General features: G+C 41.2%; 3 protein-coding genes across 5 annotated transcripts; 2 read left to right on the forward strand and 1 right to left on the reverse strand.

The window, feature by feature from the left end:
* The first annotated feature begins 5,960 nt into the window (after positions 1 to 5,960).
* LOC117457935 (cyclic AMP-responsive element-binding protein 1-like) lies at positions 5,961 to 12,824 on the forward strand. Of its 3 annotated transcripts, none has more exons than XM_034098204.2 (8): positions 5,961 to 6,243; positions 7,091 to 7,184; positions 7,278 to 7,457; positions 7,864 to 7,964; positions 8,115 to 8,254; positions 8,409 to 8,576; positions 8,691 to 8,847; positions 10,931 to 12,824. In XM_034098204.2, exons 2-8 carry the CDS (start codon positions 7,098 to 7,100, stop codon positions 11,073 to 11,075), a joined length of 978 nt encoding a protein of 325 aa, XP_033954095.1. In that variant the 5' UTR covers positions 5,961 to 6,243; positions 7,091 to 7,097; the 3' UTR covers positions 11,076 to 12,824. The 3 variants fall into 3 exon arrangements, with proteins under 3 accessions (XP_033954095.1, XP_033954096.1, XP_033954094.1); XM_034098205.2 differs by having other exon boundaries at positions 5,961 to 6,071; positions 7,311 to 7,457; XM_034098203.2 differs by having other exon boundaries at positions 5,962 to 6,071.
* mettl21a (methyltransferase 21A, HSPA lysine) lies at positions 12,805 to 17,260 on the reverse strand. The gene is made up of 3 exons (XM_034098206.2): positions 16,849 to 17,260; positions 16,654 to 16,765; positions 12,805 to 13,286 (listed from the first exon to the last, which is right to left on the reverse strand). Exons 1-3 carry the CDS (start codon positions 16,993 to 16,995, stop codon positions 12,886 to 12,888), a joined length of 660 nt encoding a protein of 219 aa, XP_033954097.1. The 5' UTR covers positions 16,996 to 17,260; the 3' UTR covers positions 12,805 to 12,885.
* A 906-nt stretch (positions 17,261 to 18,166) lies between these two features.
* Positions 18,167 to 23,820, forward strand: LOC117457983 (cyclin-Y-like protein 1). The gene is made up of 10 exons (XM_034098217.1): positions 18,167 to 19,005; positions 19,121 to 19,195; positions 19,294 to 19,328; positions 20,504 to 20,604; positions 20,991 to 21,026; positions 21,921 to 21,972; positions 22,053 to 22,172; positions 22,385 to 22,551; positions 22,648 to 22,810; positions 23,182 to 23,820. The coding sequence occupies exons 1-10, from the start codon at positions 18,846 to 18,848 to the stop codon at positions 23,296 to 23,298; spliced, it is 1,026 nt and encodes a 341-aa protein (XP_033954108.1). The 5' UTR covers positions 18,167 to 18,845; the 3' UTR covers positions 23,299 to 23,820.
* The last annotated feature ends 228 nt before the right edge of the window (positions 23,821 to 24,048 follow it).

A 24,048-nucleotide genomic window follows, 5' to 3' on the forward strand; every position in this document is an offset into this window, starting at 1 on the left:
GGGGATATCTATCTACAGATAAATATTAAGCCTGACAAAGTACTTAACTTCTAATATATTGCTTTCCTGCAATGTTAACTATGTTGAAGCACTTGTTTTAACTGATATTATACATGTGAATTACTGTCAACTTCTAATTTTGGGAAACACGAAAACGTCTTTTAAAACTACAATTCCCAGTAGAGACGTGCCATAGAGAACATGTTGCGAAACACAATAGCCAGCATGTGTATTTCTGGGGGGGGGGAGCGTTCGAGTCCAGTTCTGAATAGTCTGCCGTGGTTTTGTTCCATTTCAAAGAGCTTGACGCTCGGTGTAACCTTGGTGCACTGCCACTCCAACATCCAATCCCAGAGCTTGAAGATTAATCACGGGGTTTGTCAACAGGACTGTAGTCCCAAACGATAGCTGGGGATTATGGGTAGTGTAGTGTCTTCGGCCACCCTAAACTTTTTTTTTTCGGATATCATATCGCATTAACAACACCACATCTGGCGTCACAGAGATCTTCTGTTACTGTCCTTTCTTCTTAGAGGAAGTACAGAAACACGTAACTCTGGATTTGTTTTAATGTTTGAGGTGCAATAAACGACACAGCAGCTTTTTGGCATGTTAAAAGTATTATTTTCTGTCTCGCACATGAGAGTAACAGCTGGCGAAATTACAGCCTCGCCTACTGATTTCAAATGTGTGCTCTAAAATGATATTTATAAATGACTATTATCATTATTATAAGCAAGACAATAAATGGCAAAGATATGTAGAAAATAAACGTATTTAAGATACGTTCATAACGAACGTAACGTTTCTAGCTAAACGTAATTGAGAATGTACGGAGCCCCCTGGGGACATGGAGAAGAAAAGAAAAAAAAAAGTGAAAAAAATAAAAATAAATGTTTTGCGAGATCTCGCAATACTTTTCATTTAGTACTTCCTGGTCAGTTCGGTTGCTACGGCAACACAGAAACCACAACAATGGAGTGGTTCATCGATTTTACTTTGAGCTTGGCCTTAAATATAAAGATATAACATCAGTGCTTGTCAATAGGCACGGGTTTCACACATAGACTGTATATATAAAGGGTTTCACATAAGTGAAGACACCTCAAGAGAACACTCAGAGCGAGGGGACATGCACGTCCCTCTGAGCTGAGTTATTGACAGATTCGAATTTTCGCGGATCAATAACTCATGAACATAACGTTGTAAAAATACAAACAACATAACTTTACAATCATAGCAAGCTAGACAACGAGCTACAGAGTCGTTTTATCAGAACAGTTCGATACGCGCCGTCATCCGAGCTAAACATCAAGAATTGGTCACAATCTGCAGCTGGAGGAGGGAGAGGAGTGCTTACCATCTACAAACTGCAACGGGGTTTTGCGAGATCTCGCAAAGGTTTTGCGAGATCTCGGAGATTTTTTTTTTCTAGGGGGCTCCGTAAGAATGCAGTTTAGTTCTGTGGGAACGTAATTTTTAGGAGACAGGGTTGTTCTGATAGCAACGTTTCTGATAGTGCTGTGGGTCTGCATTGCCGATATGACGTCATATCAGACGCATATCTGGATCTGCTCCGTTGTACCCCCGTTTTTAGAGATTTGGGTACAGAGGAAAAGAGAGGGTTTTATTTTCTGACGCTGCGTGAGTTCCCTGACACACCAGGGACACATATTTATGTATAAAAGACATCAAAAAGTGCATTTTGCATGATAGGTCCCCTTTAAATCGACTTGCTTGGCTGCATCATAGAGTATTTTAAACATGTAATATCTACGGTGAAGAGCTTCTTAGGTGTTTGTTTGAATACCTGAATGAGCAGTTATCTCTCTCCACAGAAGCCCAGTATCAGCCGGCACTTCCTCACCAGACGAGATGGCTTCAGAAGTCCAATTTCTTTGACGAACGTGGCAAAGAGTGGGAAGAGCCCGTCTACCTGTGTGAAGACAAACACGGCCGATAAAGAAACACCTGAGACCAGCTTCAAACTCTGTGGCAGTCAAAGGAGAAAACTACGAATGCTGCAAAGCTGAAAATATTGAGAGTGACAAGATGAACAATTCAAGTTCGCACTCTTCACTGCCAAGTGTCTGTTAGGTTTTTTTTTTTTTTTTTTTTTAAATATATGTTATTCTTATTTGCTATTTGTATCTGAGATGTGTTGGAAATATCTTAAATTAGAGTATCTGCCAATACCGACATCTATTGTGGTCATTTCAGTCAGTTCATATTTGTATTTAGTGTCACTACTGTGACATGTCTCCATGTTTTAATGTTCAAAAAGCTCTTTATTTTTCTCATACTACCTGTGCTGGTGGATTTGTCAGGGCATCTTTGTTCTAAAAATCATGAATAAAATACCCTAACTTCGGAAGTGTCCCTCCTTATTTGTCAAACTCAGACTGCAAAAGTTTCATATTCGGCAGAATTAATTTTTGCACAGAACAAGGACTGTGGATATAGTTGAAGGAGGAATAAGCACAATGACCAAAAACGATTTGCAATGTACTTAAGGGCATGTGTACAGAAGAGCCAGACATAATGAGAAGAAAGTGAAGAGCAAGATTTTGGTTATTTTACACTTGGAGAAGAAAGTTTGAGAATTAAGTTTACATTTTTTTTCAAAGAAGAAAGCTAAAATGTGGTGAATAAACATGAACCGTTGGAAAAGAAAAGAAAATACCACGTAAGCCAAATAAAACTAAAGTTTGACCTAATACTTGACATTTTGTCTGGTGAAATGCCAATATTAAAAAAAGTCTCCATCCCCTTATTTCCCCCCCCTTATGCCTGGCACAAATAGCCTTCCGTACATGTGGGTATTGTATCAAGAAAACACCCTTAAGTATAACCTTTGAAAGAGAAAGGGGAAGAGAAGGCATGGTTGGCTGGAAGGTGCAGCAGGGGGAAGGGAGCGGGTGAAAAATCCTTGCAGGAGGCAGAGATAGCGAGGGGAGGGTGGAGCTGACACCTTGACGGATTGATTGAGATCGCCCAATACACGGTGTTGCCTCCAGCCGAGATTAGCAAGAGGTCTGGGTCAGCACAATCTTGGTGTGTTAGATAACTCCTGCCTCGCAGCTGCAGCTCCATACTGCACCTCAAAACATTTCCCTAGATATCTCAGAAAACTTCAGGTTTGAGAAGCACGTTTGTGTGTGCATGATAGAGAGAAAGAGACACACTGTGGGGGCCCGGTATCCATGGCAACGTCTGCCAGGTGCACTGGTTCATATGCGATTCAGGTAATTCCACGTACAAAGAAAAGCATGCATATAAGGTCAGTGGTATTCAAATGCACTGCATGTTTTCCTCCCTCTGTATTCATAGTCCCTCCTGCACATATGAACCCATACCTGCCATAATGCCCTGCTTGAGTGGCAGGTATGATATTTGCACAGGGTTTGATTGAAGACTGCATTTAAATGTTGACGGAATATGTCATGCATGTTATTGTGTGTGCTTTTTACACACACTGAAGATGATGATTTAGACAAGGTCGTGATTTAAAAAAAAATTGAAACATATGGAAAGAGAAAATAGGACCTGAAGTGAAAAATTGGGGGAGAAGAAGTGTCATAGGGCTTGCTGTCGATGGGGTTTTGGAGGCTTGTGTTAAGCCAGGGGCTTTGACAGCTGGGTTTAAGGGGAAAGGAAAGGGCTATGGATTGGAGTCAGGTCTCTACTTCATATTCTGAAGATTAAACTCCTATCCTGCTCCTCCTCCTACACCATTTTGGACGTCTGTGGCATGATTTTTACTCGGCTGTTTGTGGGTGTTTTCTGCAGTGATTTACAGCCAGGGTTAGTTGCTGCTGGTAAAGCGTGCAATCAGATATTCCGTGCCAGAACTCGCCAGCATTAGCAGTCCGAGTCGTACATTTGCTGTAATCACCAGGCGCGCTGACAATGTTGATATGCACTCCAATGTGATGGTGATGTGATAAAGAAGTGAATAATGCAAGCACGGGCTGATTGTGTTTGTGCGTTCATGTGTTTTCAACTGAGAAACATGAAAAGATTTGGATTTAGAGGCAGAATTCAAATGTATTTATATAAGATTCATAGCGGAGAAGATTAGTGGATACACAGACAATTAATGGACTACATTTTAAATAAAAGACAATGGCCAAAATATGACAGATATGTGAATATGTTCAGTTTTTTTCCATATTTTCCATAAATAATGATAGCAGATGTACATTAATGGAAAATTGCAAAAGCTTTTTACATTATGGTATTATTATTATTATTATTGCGGGCAACCTTGATATAAGTGTATCTTGGGAATGAGAATTGTGCAAAATTGATAAAATGTGCACAACATGCATATAGATTGAAGACTTATTTCCACACGGGAGGGAAAAGCAACACTGCAAATGATCTGAATGTGCACAGCTTGCAGAGCCAAGTGCACATTCAGTGATAACTAATGACACCTTCCTACTCATAGGCTAATTATGGTCTGCCTATAGGCTATCCTAGCTGCTGGTCATTATTAAGGGGAATCAATGTCCAATCAGGTTATTGACATGGACTCAGAAACGGATAAGAAGGCTGGATTGCAACACATATATATGATATTTGCTATAAAAGGGTTTTAATGACGAGAAGACGACTACACGGTACATTATTGGTGCTTTACTTTGATAAGAAAATAGAAAAATGTAATACTTTTGTTGCCTACACATCCAGGTTTTATGGCAGAGGACACAATATTGGTTGGGTCACCAGTGAGTATGCTTGCACCAGTGGTGTAGTCAATCACTCGATAGGTGAAGATGGGTATGTTTGACTTGTGTGTGTGTGCGTGCGTGTGTGTGCGTGCGTATTAAAAGGCCTCCGAAATGACCTCGCACATATAGATGATGGTCGTAAATTGGGTTGAAGTCTCATTTTCCCCGCAGGATTTTGACCAGCTGCCACAGCTTAGAACCCATTTGGCTCCTACAGCACCGGTCCTCCTCACATACACCAAGTGACACAGTTAATGAGTACATTTTATGGCCAACTTCGGCGACCAAGGAGAAGCAAATGTAATGTGAATCACGAGGGCAGTAAAGAGAACACATAATAAGTAATACAGGGCTGTAGCCCACTGGTTTGTCATTAAAATCACAATATGGTTTGGTGGGACAAAGCCAGTGTCACAGTTAAGATCAGTGCCATTCACAGATCATATCAGGCTGGGATAAATGAGACATGTGCCAAGTGTAACATAATGGGGCAATGCTGACTATCATGGGGGGAATAAATAAAGAAGGATTTTGCTGCCACCATGTGGATTATAAGATAATTGCAATTTCAACAATACACAAGATATTTACAGAAAATAAAAATGTTTTAAAATCTAACATGTGATCATGTACAAGTGACGTGAATTGACCTATTAAAAGAATAATTCTAGGTACGATATTTCATGTAATTTTGAAATGAAATGTTCTTGTGTTTGTAAACGTAATGGTAAATTAGTTGTTGAAATCAATATGGGTGTTTAGGTGCCTCTGTTTCACATCTCTTGATTAACAGTATAGTCAGAAAGCATTATATGTTTGAATTTCAGTAAATCCTTTTGCAAGGTTTTAAAACATTCGCATTGTTTAAAAATCTATTTGCACACAAACATCATTACATTATTATAAAAGTATAGTTTATCATATCACAGTTTAAAATGACAGCAGTGAAGTTGAACTATGTATTACATGTCCATGGTTCCCCAAAATGCCTTAGATATAGATATATGAGTTATTTTTATTTTTTGAATAGATTTATACTTAAAAAACTTGGCGCATGCTCAGATGAGTTGCACAAACTCAAGCACTTCTCTCGGCTACCTCCGTGGTTTTGCAGCCTTACCTCGGCAACTTCCGTGACTTTCCGGATATCTCCGTATCTCGGTCGGGTCCTGTCGACAGAGCTGATTTTCGCTGTCGTCGTCTCCCTCGTCCTCCTCTCCGTGTTGTTGTTCTCGGTGACGCGACGGAGGTGTAGCCTGACGCGGTCTCTTACGTGTCGGTCTGAATAAAAGTGGAGCTCCGTAGACCCGGGAGTGACGAAGCGAGTGTGTGTTGGTAAGAGGATACGCATCCGATGTTTGCTAAACAGATAGATGGCTGCCCAAAGAAGTTATTTTCGCCTAATATCCGCTCAATGCCAACAAAGAGATCATGGCGGCGGTGTTGCAGAGGCTCTCAAAATGAGTCAGTCTCTCTCTGCAAGGCTCGCAGCACAACTGAGACATAGGTATTAATATGGGAGTGGGCTTGAATGTTTTTTTCTTTTAATACATTGTTTATAAATAAGTCACAGAAGCAATTCTTCAAGCAAATGCATGTATTCTAATACTAACCTTACGTAAACATATTCCAACCACTCGAGTCGTAAGTGAAAGTGGGAGAAAAAATCTCTAGTTGCAAACATAACTGACATTCAATGCATGCAGACATTTCCCTCCATAAATGTTCACAGCTAGCAACCTAACGTTATTAGTTAATTCAATGTAATGTTAATGTGAAAACCTGTGTAATTCCACAGCAAATTGCCATATTGCAAAACAAGCTGTTAAAAATGGAAATAAAGAGTTGCAATAGAGCCTTGATTAATATTTAATAAATGGAGGTTAAATGTACTTGCACCCAATGCACTTCCATTAGCTAGCTGGTTAGCATGCTAACAGAATCAATGAAGCTCATACTGCTGAAGCTAGCTAGCTACATGCTATCTGTACATTGGTAACACTCGAGAACATGGCTAGTCAGGCACTTAGCTTTAGCATTCTGTGTTTATAGAATGTGCGAGCCTTATTAAAATGTTGTATCATGTTTAAAATATGCAAATGTATGTTATATTGTTGATGAAAGTCAATACAACATGCGCCACATTATTTTACGAAGACGTATACGATGTTTTACCTATGAATTGTATGCTAGCATGTTTAGCTAAGCCACACCCTCCTTTACACCATCAACAAGCCTGGTGGACAGGGTACAACCTCCTGAGTGTTTTCTGTACACCAAAGACCTCTTTCTCACTGTGTGTGCTGCACAGTCTTATTTAAACATGATGACAAGCAGTTTCTTACTTGTTGCAGATTTTAAATGACAATGGAGGCTGGTTCAGACACACAGCAAAGTGGTGACACAGTTGTCTCGGAGTCTGAGACCCAGCAGATCACTCTGGCCCAGGTAAATCTTTACAAAATAAATGTACACGTTTCAATATAAGAAACATAATACCTGATGGAAAATAATTGATTCTTGTGAGCATTTTGTACACAGATAGGGAATGACTCAGGGTTGTCATGGTTGCAGGCTTCTATAGCAGCTGGCCAGGTGACAACCAGTGGTCCTACAGTGACTCTAGTGCAGTTACCGAACGGTCAGACAGTGCAAGTGCACGGGGTGATCCAAGCTTCTCAGCCCTCAGTCATCCAGTCTCCACAAGTCCAGACAGTACAGGTGAGAGAAAACCCCTATGCATTGATATTTGTTTTGTTACAGTTCATAATCATTTAGCTTTAAAGAATGTTCACTATTTTCTAACATGTTTGATCCGAATTCTAAAAGTTGCTTTGCACCTGAAAACATTAATTTTTATGATTCGAAAAGCGCAAATATGGACTTTTTGCTATTTAAAAAAAAGAATGTCGCTCAACACTGTGCATTGGTTTAACAACGAGTCAGTTATTATTAATGACAACTGTTCAGGTAACAATGTCCCAAAAAAATAAGCTGTTAAAATAAATAAAATAATAATTTGCAGGTCTCCCTTGAAAAAGAGATCTATGATCTCAATGGGACCAATCTGGTTAAATAAAGGTTTGAAAATGAAAATAAGACTTTAATGATTATTGTTTGCTTACAGATCTCAACTATTGCTGAGAGTGAGGACTCTCAGGAATCTGTTGACAGCGTGACAGATTGTCAGAAGAGGAGAGAGATCTTGTCCAGAAGACCTTCTTATAGGTCTGTGTAGCATCTTATCTTTGGGGGTTTTATGTCTGAATTTAGAAAGATAATAACTGATGCTTTTTAATTTAATCCAATTATTGTTGCATTTATGCAAAAACCTTGAAAAGCTTGTTGATATATTTCTGCGATTATCCCGTTCCACAGGAAGATTCTGAACGATTTATCGTCGGACCCTCCCGCAGTGGCTCGAATCGAAGAAGAGAAGTCAGAGGACGACTCAGTCCCTGCCATCACCACGGTTACAATGCCCACTCCCATCTATCAAACCAGCAATGGCCAGTACAGTGAGTACTTTTACATACTGAGAAAACAAGAAGTGGTTTGTGTTGAAATATGCAAGCTTCCCTGCTATCAGGCCCTTTCTCTATCCTATGCAGTGGATTTGTTGAGTTTAAGTTAATTTGAGACTGATTCTAACACTATTATGTCCCTCTGCAGTTGCCATTACCCAGGGTGGGGCCATCCAGCTGGCCAATAACGGCACAGATGGCCTGCAGACACTGACCATGTCCAACACGGCCCAGTCGGGGGCCACCATCTTGCAATACGCCCAGACCAGCGACGGGCAGCAGATCCTGGTGCCGAGCAACCAAGTGGTTGTACAAGGTGGGGATACTATTAAAAACATGTTCTGCTGAAGCATTATAAAGGAGAATTCATGAGTTTTGGAAAACTGTCAAAGTGGGTTTTTTTTTTATTTCTGTGACTCTTCTCTGTCAGCTGCCTCTGGGGACGTCCAGGCCTATCAGATCCGCACAGCCCCCACCAGCGCCATCTCATCGGGGGTTGTCATGGCGACCTCACCTGTAATGGGTACAGGAGGAGGCGGCACTGAGGAAGTCACGCGAAAAAGGGAGGTCCGACTAATGAAAAACAGGTAAGGGTGTCACAAGGTTCACTTAATACTTTGTACTTTTCTTTTTAACGCTGTGTTGTCTCCAGGCAAACGGTTGCAAGTCCTGAGATGCTTCAGTGTCACATAACCATCTTTAGGACAGGTTTCAGCTGACTGTCAATTAGGGTTGGGTATCATTTGAATTTTCACGATTCTGATTCCGATTCCGATTCTACTTTTCGATTCCGGTTCTTAACGGTTCTCAATTCCGATTCTTTGAGGGGCAGGGTAAAAAAATGATACATGCTTCTTCCACCAAAAAAAATTACATTTATTCGAGACACTTTTACACGGGTTAGATTACAGTAATATTCACATTAATCAGTCTGTTTATATTCACTGCTATGTAACTGTAACCTGAGAACCACTGAAGCTGCAACAGTCTAACTTTTAAAGGAACCCCCCCCCCCCATTTAAAAACAGTTCTTGTTGAGAAAAACAAGCATATCTGCCTTCTCAGGCATACCGGGAAGAAGTGTTTTTACACAATTTAAAGTAAAATGCTTCAATCTGGTGCACTTTAAGCAGAATGACTAGAGACTAGATCTAGGAGGTACAACTCTAAACACCCATATGAGAAAGATCGGTTTACATTTTAATAATTAAATAAGTATGTGAACATAACCAGTAACCCATAGCCAATAACAAATACATGTAACGTATTTTATTTTTGTTGTTCATTCATATCTTACTATTTTATTTATGCATATTTGTTTATCTCTCCAGTTTAAAACGATATGTCTGGTTTACTGTCCTATAGTATACATTGGAATGATTTCAAACCTGTTTTATCCCAATAATTATAAAGGAGTGCCTTGGAAATATGTGTTTACATAAATTGTGATCAAAACGTTTGAGACCCACTGAGATAACTTAGACTAAAGTGAACTATCTAAACACTGAGAGTCCTTTACCTCACTGAGCTGAAGTCATCAGCCTCAGTCTGACTGGAGAGGACTCTCCCTCCACATCATTGTAGAAACATCTTCTTCTTCCGTTAGAGCAGCTAGCACCAGATGCTAATAACAACAGCGCTGGTACCGGTGCACCCTCCCTTTCTCCCTCGCGCGCTCCCACGCTCACTCCTCGCACTTTGGCTGTGAGCTGCGGGCGCCAGATAAGCCAACATCCCTCATTTTCATCACTTGCAGGCAGCGGCCATCGTACAGGGAAAATGAAAAGTATAACCGAGATGAAAAGGGTGTTACATTTACTTAATTATGAATGTTGTTACATCAAGGTCGAAAATTAGGATGAGCACCAACGGTCAAAACATTTGTTTTCCCTCCCAGAGCTGTCAGCGCAGCGCCTCCACAGATCTGGCGCCCTAGGCGAACATCTATAACGCCAGTGCGACGGGCCGGCCCTGCCGCCCTGGTCTCAGGTTACACTGTAGGAAGTGTAGGTACAACGCTACATTTCCCGCCCCGCCGCAGTCATACAGTAGGCTACGGAGAGCGAGAAACATTTCCTCAGGCATCGAAAAGCGGAACAGAAATTCACATTTCTAAATGATGCCGTTGGAATCGAAATGTTGGAACCGGTTCTCGGTACCCAACCCTACTGTCAATGTTGGCTCAGTACATGAAATGACACCAGGTGCTGCTCTGTAAACTATTATTGTCAGATGGTAAATGCATTGTAGTTGGTGTGATTCATTCAGGATGGTGTGACAGTTAGGCCTGTCACAGTAACTGCTTTTGTTGGACGATATCTTGTCCCAGAATCAGTTCCGATAAACAATTTTATTGTAATTTCTAGACAATTACAAGCCACGATCATCATCTAATAATAATCATGAAGCAAGTACACCCTATTTTGAATTAAATGTGGATCTTAAATACATTATAATACGTCTCACATCCACATAATTGCAGCATTTGGAAATAAATTCAATATCAGCAAGTTTATTTTATTCAATTTTATTTGTATTTCATGTAAATATTGTTTTGTTTTACTGTTATAGCCATGCAAAATATAAGAAGCTAGGCCATACAGGTCATTGTAGCATATGTTTAGACCTTAACCACAGAAATAAACTCACACATATCCTACTGTCACGCAGGGAGGCAGCCCGCGAGTGCCGCAGGAAGAAGAAGGAGTACGTCAAGTGTCTGGAGAACCGTGTGGCCGTGCTGGAGAACCAGAACAAAACCCTCATAGAGGAACTTAAAGCCCTTAAAGACTTATACTGCCACAAATCGGAGTAGAAACATCAGCACGTGCCTGCCAGAGGGGGGGCGCGGGGCAACAGCAAGCGTCTGTCCCCATGTACAGAGACTCGGCACAGGACCCATGCATCTGGGTGCCACGCCCCCTTCTCCTGCTCTTGTGCTTTCTTTTAAAAACTGCAGTAAATTGACTCACCGGGATTAGAAAACACACATGAAAAGTCGGAGGAATGTTCAGAATGGCAACAGGGTCCTTGAATGAACAATGAGGATGTTCCTTTCTGATTGTTTGCGATGTCACCAAAGGGAAGCATTCCAGTCACCGGTGCCTGGATACACACCAGCAACAGGGAGCGGCTGCACTACCATCGCCAAGGACCTTTTTACAGGTGAATCTCCCCAAGACTCTTTGGGAGAAGCGACGTTTGAAACCGAAACCGCTCTCTATCACTCGCATTAACGTCTGTTACTTACTAACGCTTTGAAATGTAGACGGGCCAGGTCATGGGACATTTGATATTTTTTTAGCTGCGTTTTGTTTTATGTATCAGATGATCTGCTTGCATAATGCCATTTTATTTTTTAAATTGACTTTGCCTTGATACGGGATGAACACAAAATGTAACCAGTATGTTTGGGTTGTAACGACACATTACAAAGTAGTCAAAAGCTCTCATTTAAGGTTACAGATTTCTTTCTGATGCATGTTCACAAACATATTACTGAAGGCTCATTGTTTTTGATTTCGGGAAAGATTAATTAAATCGAAATGCAGCTCATCCAAGTATGTCAACCAACAAATGGTTAAACTACAGTTTGTGATAAACCTGTTTTCAATAATGTTTTTGTATGAAGGATTTTTTAAAGACAAATGACTTTAAAAAACGTGCCTGTTAAGAATGGGCATATCATCCGGGTTATTTTTAGACCACTTAATAGGGCTTTCCCCCCTAATACACTAGTGTTCATAACAATCAATATATTCTGTAGTCCTAACCAAGTGTCGGAACATCATCGGAAAACACTGCTTTTTTAAGTTTGATTTAATTAATTCCTAGATTCTTTTTTAGTGCAAATCAAAAACAATGAGCCTTACTTCTTTACAAATAAATAAATACTTTGTCTCCATATTTCTTAAACTCATTGCCTGTCACTGGAATCAGAGATTGCTTTATATGTTGGTTTATTATACTGTCTTTGAACATGTAATGTCACATTGAGAATTCTGTATAATTGAAAAGTCCTGGGGTTCAGGTTGGTGTGTAATAAGAATATCTGGACCTGTCTATGTACAGTAGGGGGTCCAGGTCTCTGAAGGAATAAGCAAGAGGCTGTCTCCAAATTCTGTTTACAGGAAGTGGGATGCACACTTTCCTCGCTTAAGCAATCCTACTACATTTCACACCAGGAAAACACTGCTAATCACAAAGTGTACATGGGTGTTTTGCTGCTTATGAATGATCAAGGCGTTATCATGCATTTGATTGAACGGTTTTAGTTATCTAGAGCTTCCAATCTCATCAAAAACGTCTGGATTGCACCTATCAAGAAGAGGATTAAGTGCGAGCAATTTAAAAGGACTTCTTCACCGTGAATAAATGTCATCAAAATGGAATGCCATGTTGTATTATGTATAGTCATGACATAGTATGCTTTTTTTATGTTGCTTATCATTAATTTTGTATTCACACTTTCTAAATGTCAACTTGTATAAAACAGTGCGTTATGTTAGAGCTATTCAAATATTTACATTGTTGGCAGCTCTTAATAAATGTGTTTCTGGTAATATTTTATTGGATTATTATGCAAAAACAGCAAATTATTACAAATGAATGAGTGAAAACTCATGTCACAAATCCCTCCGAGGTGGCACTTTCCAAGATTTATACACATGGATGTCCCTCTGTTTGTCGTAGTAGACTTCTTCTACTGTGAAACGCTGCTTCAGCATGCTCAGAAAGTCTGTGTCTCGCTTGTAGCGGATCTTGCAGGCCAGTAGAACCACAGAAGTGTCCGAACACAGGTGCTCCAGAGTCTGCAGCAGCGGCACAAATGTGTCCTCCAGGTACACGATGTCTGCTCCCAGCACCACATCATACCCCCCTGCTGTGTAACGTTCAAGGCCCTCTCCCCAAGTCAGCTCAGACACAGCCACTGATCCCTGGGTGTCTTGGGGTAGGTTTGCCTTCACATTTGCAGACATGAAGTCCATGGCCTGCTCTCTGTCAGTGATGGTCACTCTTTTTGCACCTAGAAAGGTTGCACAAGAAGAATAACGATTTTAGAAAAGGACAAAGTGCAGACTTAAGGGTTGTACTGTCTCTGAATGACGTCTCAATGCAATATGTAACACAGTGTTTCCCACAGATCTGAAATATACTTGGGCGGGGGGGGGTTTAACAACATGGTTATTTATTGACTTTTCATTCCTGTATAATCATTTTGCGCAACGATGACACTGTTTGTCAGAGCACTTCATCCTGGGGGGGCCTTCACGCGATGGCAGAGCGAACAGGTACAGGCAGGGCCCATAATGATAGCCCTATAGTTTAAATCTACTACCCACACATGAACATATGGAAATGTACGGAGCCCCTAAAGGGACATGAAAAAAAAAAAAAGTCAGGATAACGGGTTAGTATCTCGTGCGCACGAGAAACGAATCCGTTATCCTGACTTTATTTTTTTTTGTGAAAGTTACCGATGCACCAAGGAGGAAGTTGAACACGAGACAACCATGTCATTGCAGACTGTTATGTTTACGTGGGGAAATGACAGTGCATACATTATTTGAGATATATTTTGAAGTCAGACTTAATTTTATGGACATTTCGGCCAGGGGTGTAGAGCTATTGGTTTAAGCATGGCACGGATGTCCGTGAGCGCGCGCACACACACACACACACACACACACACACACACACACACACACACACACACACACACACACACACACACACACACACACACACACCATCGGGACGATTCCCATTGGGCAGGTACCGAAGTGGGCCGCCCGTTGACAGTTTACGTGGGCTGGGCTGGGTGCGATTCCCGGGGTGATTTTTAGTCCCAGTCCGCCCATGATTTATAGCTGTTCAATGAAGGTAAACACAGTGTAGGCGGTGTGTAAAAGCTCTTTGAGCGCTGGTTCTGCTCTTCTCTGAGTTACACCTCCCGCTGCCTCCTGGAGTGACCACACACCCCTGGCCGAAATGTCCTTAAAGTGAAGTTTAAGTACGATATATATCTCAAATAATGTATGCACTGTCATTTCCCCACGTAAACATAACAGTCTGTAATGACATGGTTGTCTCGTGTTCCACTTCCTCCTTGGTGCATCGGTAACTTTCTCAAAAAAAAAAAAAATCAGGATAACGGATTCGTTTCTCGTGCGCACGAGATACTAAACCGTTATCCTGACTTTTTTTTTTCTCCCTGTTTTTTTTTTCTTTTTCTTCATGTCCCTTTAGGGCAGGGGTGGGGAACCTCCGTCCCCCGGGCCGTATACGGCCCGCGAGACAATTTGATACGGCACTCGAGGTAACACACGCAAAAAAGAAAAAAAAAATCTAGACCGCAAAATATGAAACAAGCGAGTGCCTGTTTTTCCTGGCCAAGGTCAGGGTCCTTGAACACAACACGAGCCTAACGTGTCGTCACGTGGTATATGTCTCGTCCGACAGGGGTTTAGAGCTGCCGGAAAGCAGAGCACCAGAACGCCGCGGGTCAGGACTTCACAAATGTCAGTAGCCATAAGGAGCCGTACACATGCCGCAGTTTTTGCGTGGCTGTGTCTTTAGTTGAAAGCCCAGTGGCGATATGTTCATCTGACATACTGATCATACAGTCAATAACTTTGTTGTTATTAGCATCTGGTTAGCTAGCTATGCTAACGAATATAAGAAGCTTTTTCTACAACCAGTGAGGTAAAGGCACATCTTTATATGATCATTATAGTTATACAAAAATAAGAGAATAAAGTAAACAGGTATAAAATACTATATGACAGTAAACAAAAAGTTGTTATTAATAAACAAGAATACAGTTTGAAAGGGGAGTGATTTGTAAAATATCCATAAAGAAAAAGAAAATCTGCTTCCAGTTCTGTTTCATATGTGTTGAGAGATGTATCCATAGATCTACTAATGTTGCTCTCAAAGTGCACCAGATTGATGCTTTTAACTTCAATATTTAAAAAAGAAAACCTAGAGTAGGTTAGGTCCCCCCCCCACTTAAATCATGTTCACATGGATAGGAAACTAAATTGCACACATCTTGTGTCCATATCTTTCTGTTTTGGTGGTCATGCCACAACTGTGCACGTGCATGCATGCGCGAATCATGGTAAAATATCTGGATTAAGAGGTTGCTTTTTCTTTGCACAGCATGAAAGAAAGGCGAAATGAATGGGCTGTGATTTTAGTATTTTAAGCAGACGTCAATAATTTGTACGGCCCTCGGAGGACGTTGAAAAAATTGAAATGGCCCTTGAGAGAAAAAAGGTTCCCCACCCCTGCTTTAGGGGCTCCGTAGAAATGGGTTACTATTTAAAAAAATAAATGTATTTATAAATGTATTTAGGAACCATGTGATTTTTAGTGGGGGTCGACCTCAAATCCTCTATGGGGGTCCAGGGGCATGCCCCCCCCCGGTAAGATTTTATTTTGGAGTTAAATGCATCAATCTGGTGCATTTTGAGGGGGAAATATAGAGACTAGATCTATGGAAACACCTATATTAAACAGAACTGTATACATTTCAATAATCATAAAATCATGGCCATAACCAATAACATACAATTTCCAATATGAAAAAAACACTGAAACTTGTTTATTAATTTATTTTTGGTTCATTTATAGTTGTGAGTGTGTCTGTGCTCCTGAATCAGCCTCTCCTGTCTCCCTCCTCTTTGAGGCAGCAGCAAAGACTAGTTTTCTCTCAACAAGTTTTAAAAGTGTATCTTACCTTTTTTCACCTTAATATGTGTTTACATAACTGGTGACCACACCGTTTGAGACCCACTGAGAACTTAAACTAAGTTGACTATCTAAACACTCAGAGAGTCCTTTACCTCACCTGAGCTGAGCTTATCCCGAGCTTGAATGACACACAGGCCATGGCCATGTCGGCACTGCAGGCCACATCATGTGGACAGCCAGTCACCCTGTGTGAGGCAGGCCACTTAACAGGCCAGAAGGAGGCGAGATCAGTGCAAGGGAGCGAGGGTTCATTGTCCACAAGTTAATCGATCGCAGATGGCGTCGTTGTCACGGACGAATAAAAAAAAAATTATTAAAAAAAAAATTATTACAAAAAAACAAACCTAAATGGGTCGCGAAATATACTTGGGCGCCGTTAATATACCTGGGCGGCCCGCCCAAGTATAGTCTATGTGTGGGAAACCCTGAATGTATTATTGCTATATAACGTTAATGTTTATTGTCGGGGGCCCTATTCTCAAACTTCCTATAGCTTAGGGTGTCCCATTTCACATGTCTCCATTATGTCTTATAATTGTACTTGCATCTCATTTAAAACGTGAATAAATGATGACGTAGGCTACAAATGGGACATTGAATGGCCAGTATTCATATTTCCTGGACAGTGAACTCACCAAGCAGTGCTGCAACAATGCCCACCAATCCAGTGCCAGCTCCGAGTTCAATGACCTCCTTCCCCTTCAACTCCACCTTTCCCATCTCCAGATAAATGCACATAACAACAGCCTGGGAAACAAAACGTAATATACTTGTAGTCAAATAATAAAACGTTAGTAGGCTATTAATGTTAACACCAATGTGTCACTTACCGCATCCCAAACAACCGCTGCTACCCCGAGTTTCTTCCAGTCCTGGGTAAGATGGAGGTCATGGTTAGCAAAGCGAAACTGTGCTGATGAATTATGGAGTTTAGAAAGCGCAGGTAACGGATTTTCTACGTACGGAACCAGAGCCATGCTTTTATAAAAGGGGTAGAAACGAAACAATGGTGTATTTTACCTGTGACTTCACGCATGGGCACTATGGTTCTTCTTCGTCTTCTTCTTCGTCTTCTTTTGATTTTTATGGCGGTTGGCAACCAGCGTGAAAGGTGCATTACCGCCTTCGACTGCATTGGAGTGTGGACCAGAATTATCAACCTTCAAAAATACAAATGTATTTTTATTTTTTTACTTGAATAATGTAATAGTCTCCCTGACCCAATTTCTAACATTTCATTTGAGATTCGGTTGTTCAAAATTCCAAGCTTCCTGATTTCTGACTTTCTTTGGTAAGGCTTCAGGCACTTTTACTGAGTCAATACCTCCATCTTCTGGTGGTTTGCATGTACTTCAGTGCCAATTTATTTTTAAATAATTCCGTCGTCTGTTTCTTCTAAATCATCATAACATTTCCTGTTTCTTTTAGGAACAAGCAACTTCAGAGGTTTTGCGTTATTAAACATTGTAGCGTATTTGCAAGACTCATTTCCCAGCCCACTCCTCATCAATGAGCAATTTCAACCAATCATGTAACAGCTTGGCTAAAAGTGACCAATGAGCAAGCTTGGTTTTAAAATGGGCGTGCACGCAAAGGATTTTCTCAACGGCCGTGTTTTCTATTTAATTAAGGGGGCGGTGCCTGCAAAGCTCACAACCACAACACATAGCACCAACACAGTTTCCGTTTTACCTGCGTTCTTGTACACAAAATAAAAGCATGGCAATCTGGAAATAAAAGCTTCATCACATAAACACTTTTAAACCTGACATGAGGGGCGTTTCCTATTCAGAACCATGATGCATATTGTATTGTATATATATTTTTTTACAGGTTTTTAAGATAAGATAAGTAATACTATTCTGTATTAATGTAAAACTTGAACAAAATAAGCAAATTAACTTAATTAAAAGCTGGAGAAATCAGGATTTTTATTTTAAGTATAACTTTTTTTATTAATAAAATGTCCTTGCATGAATTTAACGGTTCAAATGAAGGCTGAACTGAATAATTAGCACACACATTACCAGATATAAAATATACGTCACTAAATAAGAACGTTAAGACCATCACACCATCAAATACAAGAGGGCCTTTACTTTGAAAATCAGTAGCCGGAAGTTATATCTGAACTTTCAGTGCTGCGTTGAATTTGACATACAAGACGTGTCTCCTGCAAATGCGACGAGATGAGAGCTAACGTTGGCTACCTCTTAAAAATTCCAAAACTCGTTATCTTTTCACGTATTTATTGAACCAAGGAGTTGTTTCCAGTTGGGTAATGTAAAGTGTATTCTTGTAGATAAGCCTTTAAGTGTGACAGGGACTGTAACTGCAGTAAAATATGAATTATTCCATGCAAGCCAGGAATGGATTGAGCTGCGGAAGCTAGCATTAGCCGGCTAGCTATGGAGGGAGCTAGAGGAGCCTGTGACTTTGTATGTTAGCTTTTATTCAATAACATTAGCTAATATTAGTCATTTAACGCCCAAAAAGTATTAAGTTCACGCGTGTTGTTGTTATTAAAGTGCACCAGTGCTATGCTGCGCACACGCCCTGAAAATGTCAGCTGTCCTGCACATACTGCAGACACCCAGTTGGCTGTCATTAAATCCCATTCAACTCTGAAGCAGAATTCTTCACTTTGCTGCCAAAAATACAGTCTAGATTGGGTCCTAGTAAACTAAATGCTTTATCTGAAGAGTCAGTCAGCTTTAGATTGGGGTTTCTTTCATTGACTGCCACTTAGAGGATTTAGATTAAACCTAAGCTGCAGGAGTTGTATGGGAAACATTGCTGGCTGTAGCAGGACTGTTGTAGGTCAAAGATGGGAGGTTCGGTGTCTTGCTGCATCTCTCCTGGAGAGAGTCCCAAGATCCACAGGAGGGAGGTGGAGCTGGAGGAGTGTCCCATCACCACCACCGAGGACGTGAGCGAGGACACTGGCACCTACCTGCAGCACATCAGCGACAGGGAGCTCCCGGACGGTGGGTGATGAATCACTTGGCTGCTTTTTTGGGACACTTTGCAACATAGCATCATTATGGAGACTTTTGGGACAAACCGATTCAGTATTTTAATGCTTTCCACTTGTTCTTACAGAGCTGGCCCAAGAGTCAAACCCATCAGACCACCCCAGAGCCAGCACCCTCTTCCTCAACAAGTCGCAGACAGACGGTCAATATTCCCTGCTAAAGCCATCACCAATAGTCTGTTTTACACCCTCTGAATCTCCTAAACCCACTGACTTCTTATTTTATTTTTTAATATTTCAGTGCGTGAGAAGAGGAAAAGCAACTACTTGAATCATGTAAGCGACAGGTCTGCGTGTACTTGATGCTTAAGTTTTTCTTACACTTGGGCGAAATTTGAACCAGAAATGCCATTCGTTTAATTAAATGTTTAAAAGGATGTATTGCTGTGGGGCTCTTTAAGGTACTTATCCGTAATCTGAAGCTAAGTAATGTAATTTGTAGGGATGTAACGATATATCGAATATCGCGGTAAATAAATGTCTCAATACCGTCGTGAGACTGACAAAATCTACCGCAATCTTTTTATTTTTTAATTTTTTAAACCTTTATTTAAGCAGATGGTCCCATTGAGATCATCGATCTCTTTTTCAAAGGAGACCTGTCCAACATGGAAGCAAGTAGGTTACAACATGAACATAAAACAACAGATAACACAAAAGGACATCGTATTTACAGGGCTACGTACATACCTAGAGACATTGACAAGTACCAACAGTATATGTATATCTCGCCCTGTCAATAAGCCTCACCTTCTTGGCAAACACTGTATTGTTTTTGAAGTGGTGGAGAGACAATGCACAGTTTGACCTACTGCTGTCACCCATGGCCAAAGCATATCTCTCTGTCCCAGCAACATCAGTACCAAGCAAGAGAGTTGTTTCCACAGCAGGGAGTTTTGTAAACGCCCAAACATCCCAGCTTCTACCTGAAATGTGGACATGCTCATATTCCTAAAAGATAACCTTGATGATGAGTTAGAATTGAGTTAAAAACTAAAGTGAAACTTGATTTATTCTATTGCAGGATCTGATTATTATATTGTTGACACTTTAAAATACTACTATCCTACTAAAATGCTGTACAAATCAGATTTATTATTTAATAAAGAAAATAAAAATCAAGTAAAAAAAAAAAAAAATCCACATGTTTTCCTTTATTTTTCAATATCGCGATAAATATCGTACTTAGCACTTTTTATCGCGATAAATATCGTACCATGGACTTTTTATCGCGATATTATCGTACCGTGAGTTTTTGGTATTGTTACATCCCTAGTAATTTGTGATGGTGGGAGCAGCAATATCAAGACGCAGCATATTCCCAATTTCAGCATATGTAGGTAAAACACTGAATAGGGTAAAGTACCTCATACAGCCCCACTTTAAAACATCCAAACTTTAACAGGTATCCCTCCACTCATAAGCATGCTCCATTCCCTCCTCCCTTGCAGATGTCCCCTGGGCAGCTGACAAAGAAGTACAGTTCCTGCTCAACAATATTCATCGATGACAGCACCGTCAGCCAGCCCAACCTCAAGAGCACGATCAAATGGTAAGTAACACTCCCTCGCCTCTGAAATATCTTCACAGTAGTAGTTTATCTTTTGTAATTTAGTTTGCTGCTTTCCTTTTGAGCAAATTGTGGTCATGGGACAAGGAAAGAGTCATGGGCTTTGTCCCTCACTTCTCAAAACATTATTATTTCAGCTATTCTGCTTCGAGCTGACACGCTAACCCGTTGTTAGCAATGTCTTACTTCGGCCTCTTTACTAAAATGCAGATAAAATATCAATATGTCCTTCAGTCCCATTCCGACAAACGTGATACATAGCAGCCGGTAAAGTTACGGCGGATATTGGAAGACATTTAAAACGCAGCCAGGAGGAAATCACAACCAGTGGTTCTCTGCTTATCAATGTCGGTTTCTCTTTGTTCCAGTGTCGCATTGGCCATGTACTATCACATAAAGAACAGGTAAGAACAGTTTGTTATATATCATACATTCCACTGCTGTTGTGTTTTTAATACCGTTTCATCTTCATCTCCATCATAATGGGACCATTTTGTTAGGGACCGGCTAGTCAGTGAGGCAGGTAGCTAGTCAGTGAGGCAGGTAGCTAGTCAGTGAGGCAGGTAGCTAGTCAGTGAGGCAGGTAGCTAGTAAGTGAGGCAGGTAGCTAGTCAGTGAGGCAGGTAGCTAGTAAGTGAGGCTGGTAGCTAGTCAGTGAGGCAGGTAGCTAGTCAGTGAGGCAGGTAGCTAGTCAGTGAGGCAGGTAGCTAGTAAGTGAGGCAGGTAGCTAGTCAGTGAGGCAGGTAGCTAGTCAGTGAGGCAGGTAGCTAGTCAGTGAGGCAGGTAGCTAGTAAGTGAGGCAGGTAGCTAGTCAGTGAGGCAGGTAGCTAGTCAGTGAGGCAGGTAGCTAGTCAGTGAGGCAGGTAGCTAGTCAGTGAGGCAGGTAGCTAGTAAGTGAGGCAGGTAGCTAGTCAGTGAGGCAGGTAGCTAGTCAGTGAGGCAGGTAGCTAGTCAGTGAGGCAGGTAGCTAGTCAGTGAGGCAGGTAGCTAGTAAGTGAGGCAGGTAGCTAGTCAGTGAGAAATGTAGCTAGTCAGTGAGGCAGGTAGCTAGTCAGTGAGGTAGTCAGTCAGTTTGAAAACAAAAAATAATGTGTACCATGGTTTATCAACCTATAATGGTTTTCCGATAAGCCGTAAGTTAGATAGATAGATGTGTTCATCATATAATTGAAATGCCATTTAGTGTAAGGCTGAAGTGAGAAAACCAAACGCATTTAAACCCCCACAGGTATGCCATTTGGTACAAGCGGAAAACAATCCTATAATATTTAACTTTGCTTTATGTCCTTCTCCTGCAGAGACTCCAACCGCACGCTGGACATATTCGATGAGAAGAAGCACCCTCTGACGGTGAGTCGAGGCGTTTGATCAGACCGAGAACATTTACCGTTTGCTCTGTGCCGATTGACTAATGACTCTCTGCCCAACAGCGGGATAAGGTTCCAGACGACTACTCCGTGGTGGACCCCGAACACAAACTCATCTACCGCTTCATACGAACGCTCTTCAGCTCGGCGCAGCTTACTGCTGAGTGCGCCATCGTCACTCTGGTGAGTGTACAGCAGATTCAGGGCCTCTAATCTCCATCACTTTCACATCTACTGCAACCCTGAAATTATGCAGACATTACCCAAAGGAGCTGCATGTGAGAAGGCAACTGTGCAATCAAAATGTTCCCTGCAAGCTTCCTTGTACAAAGTCCATTCAATGACCACTTCTTGCCCGGATCATTGACAGCAACTGAGCATGTGTTCTGTGTTAGGTATACCTGGAAAGGCTGTTGACGTACGCTGAGATGGACATCTGTCCTTGTAACTGGAAGCGTATCGTTCTCGGCGCCATCCTGCTAGCCTCCAAGGTCTGGGACGACCAGGCTGTGTGGAACGTCGACTACTGCCAGATCCTCAAAGACATCACAGTGGAGGACATGTGAGTGTTTTCTTTCAACCATGAATGAACCGTTCTGCTGCTGCAGTCCAATGCAACTAAACTCGAGGAGACTCATTTAATGTCTATTCTCTGCAGGAACGAGATGGAGCGTCACTTCCTGGAGTTGCTCCAGTTCAACATCAACGTCCCGGCCAGCGTCTACGCTAAGTATTACTTCGACCTGCGCTCGCTGGCGGACGAAAACAACCTCAGCTTCCCTCTAGAGCCGCTGAGCAACCAGCGGGCCCAAAAACTGGAGGTGAGGATGCCCAAGGCTGCATTCCAAATCTGGCATGTTTCCTTGTTTTGTATAAGTAGTAACCAGGGTTGGGAGGGTTGCTTTAGATATTATAATTTATTACATATTTGGTTACATATCATCAGAAATCCTTTTAGTCCCACAGCTGGGAAATGTTGTTACAGCAAAAAGGCATAGCAGGTTAAAAAAGCATGCAGTAATGAAGATTCATATAACTTGTGAAATATAGATAAGAAAAGCACACATTAATTAAACTGTTAAAGACAAATGAGTGTGCAGCCATGGCTAAAATGATGAGCAACAACTTAGTGGCATAGGTGTTGAGACATTATAAACAATTTTCAGTCATTACATTTTTTTTTTCTCTCTAGGCTATCTCCAGGCTGTGCGAGGACAGGTACAAAGACCTGAGTAAATCGTGTATGAGGCGGTCTGTCAGTGTAGACAACATGGTCGGAATCAAGAGCTCCCATGCTGTTCTGTCTTAAGCCTCTGGAAGTGGAGCAACGAGCGGAAAGTCAAGATGGAGGATGTCATTGCACATTCAAGAGACATTTCCAAAGTATATCACTAACTGAAAAGTGCCATTGCAAAACTTTTCGGAGCTTTAACATATCCCTAAAGTATAATGAATCAAGTCTGTGTTCATTTAAAAGAACTTCAGAAATCCACCTTCAAAGCATGATCATTTCTCGAAACATGTTGTCGCGTTTCTTTCAGAAATAGACTTTGGAAGGAATCTGCATGAAAATGCCTCCTGAAGTCACAAACTGAGGACCTCAGCTAATTCTTTTCACATCAGTCGATCTTTGGAGGAGTACTTTTGTTTTGCCCACAGCTCTACCCCCTCACCTATATTCACATGACTGTCTCGAGCTACCCTGTGGAGTGGTTCTGCACACGGACAGAGAGTAGATTTTGTTTTGCTTACTGTGTAGGCACCTATAGCTGTGAAATGTACAAGACTTTATTTAATTCAAATAAAATATCAGTCGCTGTTTAAATCTTGAGGCTGCCTAGATGGTACAATGTGTTGCTTTTCTTTGCTCTATTTTTTTCTCTTTGCAGGAGCTTTTTGAATTACAATGCTTGGAAGAAGAGTGCAAAAGGTCAGAAGTGCTATGGCGATGTTCTTTCACGAGAAATCAGCAGTTGCGTTTAAATTACCTTTCTTGTACAGATCCATTTAATGATTCTGTGACTTACTGGATTTCCTCACAGCATGAAAAGTCACAGAA

Source organism: Pseudochaenichthys georgianus, chromosome 2 (genome assembly GCF_902827115.2).
Source record: "Pseudochaenichthys georgianus chromosome 2, fPseGeo1.2, whole genome shotgun sequence".
NCBI classification, from domain to species: Eukaryota; Metazoa; Chordata; class Actinopteri; order Perciformes; family Channichthyidae; genus Pseudochaenichthys; species Pseudochaenichthys georgianus.